The 2688-nt window shown below is 33.9% G+C and overlaps 1 protein-coding gene across 1 annotated transcript in view; it reads left to right on the top strand.

The window, feature by feature from the left end:
• Positions 1-49: 49 nt before the first annotated feature.
• The window catches only part of LOC107300624 (TBC1 domain family member 8-like), a gene marked incomplete at its 5' end in the record, with an annotated part of 8137 nt that continues 5498 nt past the window's right edge, over positions 50-2688 (top strand). Inside the window, 4 exons of the mRNA XM_015829934.1 lie at positions 50-148; positions 507-575; positions 1347-1590; positions 2355-2420. Coding sequence (XP_015685420.1) covers positions 50-148; positions 507-575; positions 1347-1590; positions 2355-2420 — 478 coding nt within the window. The remainder of the gene's footprint in view (positions 149-506; positions 576-1346; positions 1591-2354; positions 2421-2688) is intronic.

Here is a 2688-nt window from a genome sequence, read left to right as displayed (position 1 = left end):
GTATACAACATTTCAAATGAAAATGAAAAACATCGTTTCCTTGTTGTAGAAATTTGGAGACCATTCTGTGGAACAGATTGAGCACATGCGCTACAAACACAGGATCCGTGTGCTCCAGAGTCATGAAGAAACCACTAAACAGAATGTGGTAAGAGTTTTCAAAATCTTAGTTTTAAACTTTAAGGAAGTTTTAAAAGATGCTTAAAAATGATTTATAAAGAAATGGAAAAATACATCTTGAAATACAAAGCAACTGAAGCACAGGTGTGCAACTTATGGCTCTTCGGATGTTACTGAATGACTGAATGGAATGCAAATGTGTTCTTTTTTCTTTATGCTCCATTCTTTTTCCTTTCACATGCTGTAAGTTTCATTCAAAGTCAAATGATGAAAAGTAGGGCAAAAATACTTCAGATGTGGAGGGCAGGTTTGGGGGCATTTAGCTCAACAATTTTTTTTTGTATGCCTTAATAGTTCTGCTAAATTCATTTCTGTTTTCTCTTTAGCTCAGGGTGGTAATTCCAGATGTTTCTATTGTTCCAGAAGATTTGGAAGAACTATATGACTTATTTAAGGTAAGCACCTTTTTCAGAAATGTTTTGCATTAGATTAGATTAGACGGATAGTCAGATAGATATTGTATATAGTTTATATTCAAAAATCAACAAAAGTGTATTTTTTGCAATATTTTAATAGTATCTACGTACTTTAGATTTTAGCTTTTCCAAAAATATAAGAGAATTCTTGAATTAGATTTTGATCAGATCTTCTCCATTTCAAACAAGCTTTTTTAAGTGGTTAAAGTTAATGGAATAAATTGGTCTGTTCTTCTAGAATGAAAGGAATTGTTACAATACAAATAAATTGTTTCTTCTTGGCAAATTATGCACAGGAAAGGAATCTATTTCTGAAATAAGTAAATGGCTAAGAAGAGCAAAGAACAGCAAAAGAAGGATGTCTTCACCAAATAATACCAACCTGATTACACTTTTATTTCATTTTTCTGTAGCACACACTGCAAAGATAACTTGTTTTTCCAAGCTCTAACAGTATAATAGTGTCCTGTTGTTATTATGTTAACCTGCTAGTCATCAGAACTAAACATACCTGAGTTCCCGGACATTTAATATTAAAAAAGATTATTGAAATCAAAATAAAGACATGTATTTTTTTTCCTGTCTACCAGATATCTTGAGCAGATAAGCTTGTATGTACTAAACTTAAGACCAATGTGTAATATTGACATTATTATGTAAATATTCATATAAGCAAATAAATATGCAGTTTGACACTATTAAAATCTTCCTGGATACGATTTTCATTCTAATATTCCTTTTTTTTTTCAGAAAGAGCATTTAATAAGCTGTTACTGGGAGTGGAATAGTGAAGTTGTAATTCAGCGTCATGATCCAAGTAGACCCTATGCTGAGCAATATAGAATTGATTCTCAGCAATTTACTAACCTTTTTAAACTTGTTTCACCTTGGATGTGTGGTGAACACACTCAGGTTCTAGCAGAAAGAACATTCCGGCTTTTAGATGAAAACATGGACCATCTGATTGAATTCAAAGCATTTATTAACTGCTTAGGTGACTATTCAATTTATACTGATTTTCTACTGCAGAACGTTTTCAGGAAAGTTATGTATCTAAACATAATGCCACTGGGTTGTTGCACAATGCCACTGGGTTGTTGCACAAAAGATGCATGAGTTGTAGAGAAGACTATTAAGCTGTAAGTTTGCATTTCTAAGTAATCTGTTTTACAGGTATGCAAACTGACACTGTGGACAATGATTCACAAAAAATTATGTGACAATAAATATTATTAGTCTAATGTGAAGCCAGAATGATAGGCTTCAATTGCCCTTATGGAAATATTTTCATTCATTCTGGAATTTTATGCTACTTTGTACAAGAAACATATCTGGTTTTATAAGTTGCAAAATAATTGATAGTTCCTATCTTTCGCTCAATTGTTTGAACACCTGGAATTAACTACAACTGCAACCTTTCCAAAAGATAGCTTTATAAGCAAGTTGCTAGAATTTGTCTTTAAAGTCAGTGCTACTATTTTGGCCTGCACTATTTTCTTTCATATGAATTCTTTAAAGGTTCTCTACCTCCAAGATAAAGTCTAATGGAATGGTCATTCTTAAAGAAGTGTCCATTCCCTCTCCAATAAACTTGGATGTTTTTAAATACTATCAGCACAGAGTTGTAAATTATTTGAATTTTTAATCAAAGTTTAAATACAGACTTTTTCCTCATTATCATTTTTCACAAAAATTACAAGTTTGTTATGCTTTTAAGAGAAACTTAGTCAAGCCTCTGGTATACCTTTCCTCCTACAGATACTATGTACAATGGAGAAATGAATGAAAAAATTAAACTGTTGTACAGATTACATATTCCTCCTGGTAAGAATTTTTAAGCTACATTTAATTTCCTTTTCTTTTGTTTTAGCTTACATCATCTGTCTAAATTGTCCTTGTCATGGTCAGATCATTCTCTCGTAAGGATGGACTTCCGGACCGCTCCCCCTCGCCGCAGGGAGACGGAACCGCTTAGATGGTTCCGTCCCAGGCGACTGATGGACCCCGAGAGGTTCCTGACGGAGCTTGGGCCATATCCGGAGGATCTGGTCCACGACTCGGCGGAAAATCAGGCGGCGGCTTGGGAGACAAC

Source organism: Protobothrops mucrosquamatus, unplaced genomic scaffold (assembly GCF_001527695.2).
Source record: "Protobothrops mucrosquamatus isolate PMUCROS unplaced genomic scaffold, P.Mucros_1.0 scaffold7689, whole genome shotgun sequence".
In the NCBI taxonomy this organism is placed as follows: domain Eukaryota; kingdom Metazoa; phylum Chordata; class Lepidosauria; order Squamata; family Viperidae; genus Protobothrops; species Protobothrops mucrosquamatus.
The sequence above is the reverse complement of the archived record's forward strand: the minus strand, read 5'-3'. Positions and strand labels throughout refer to the sequence as shown.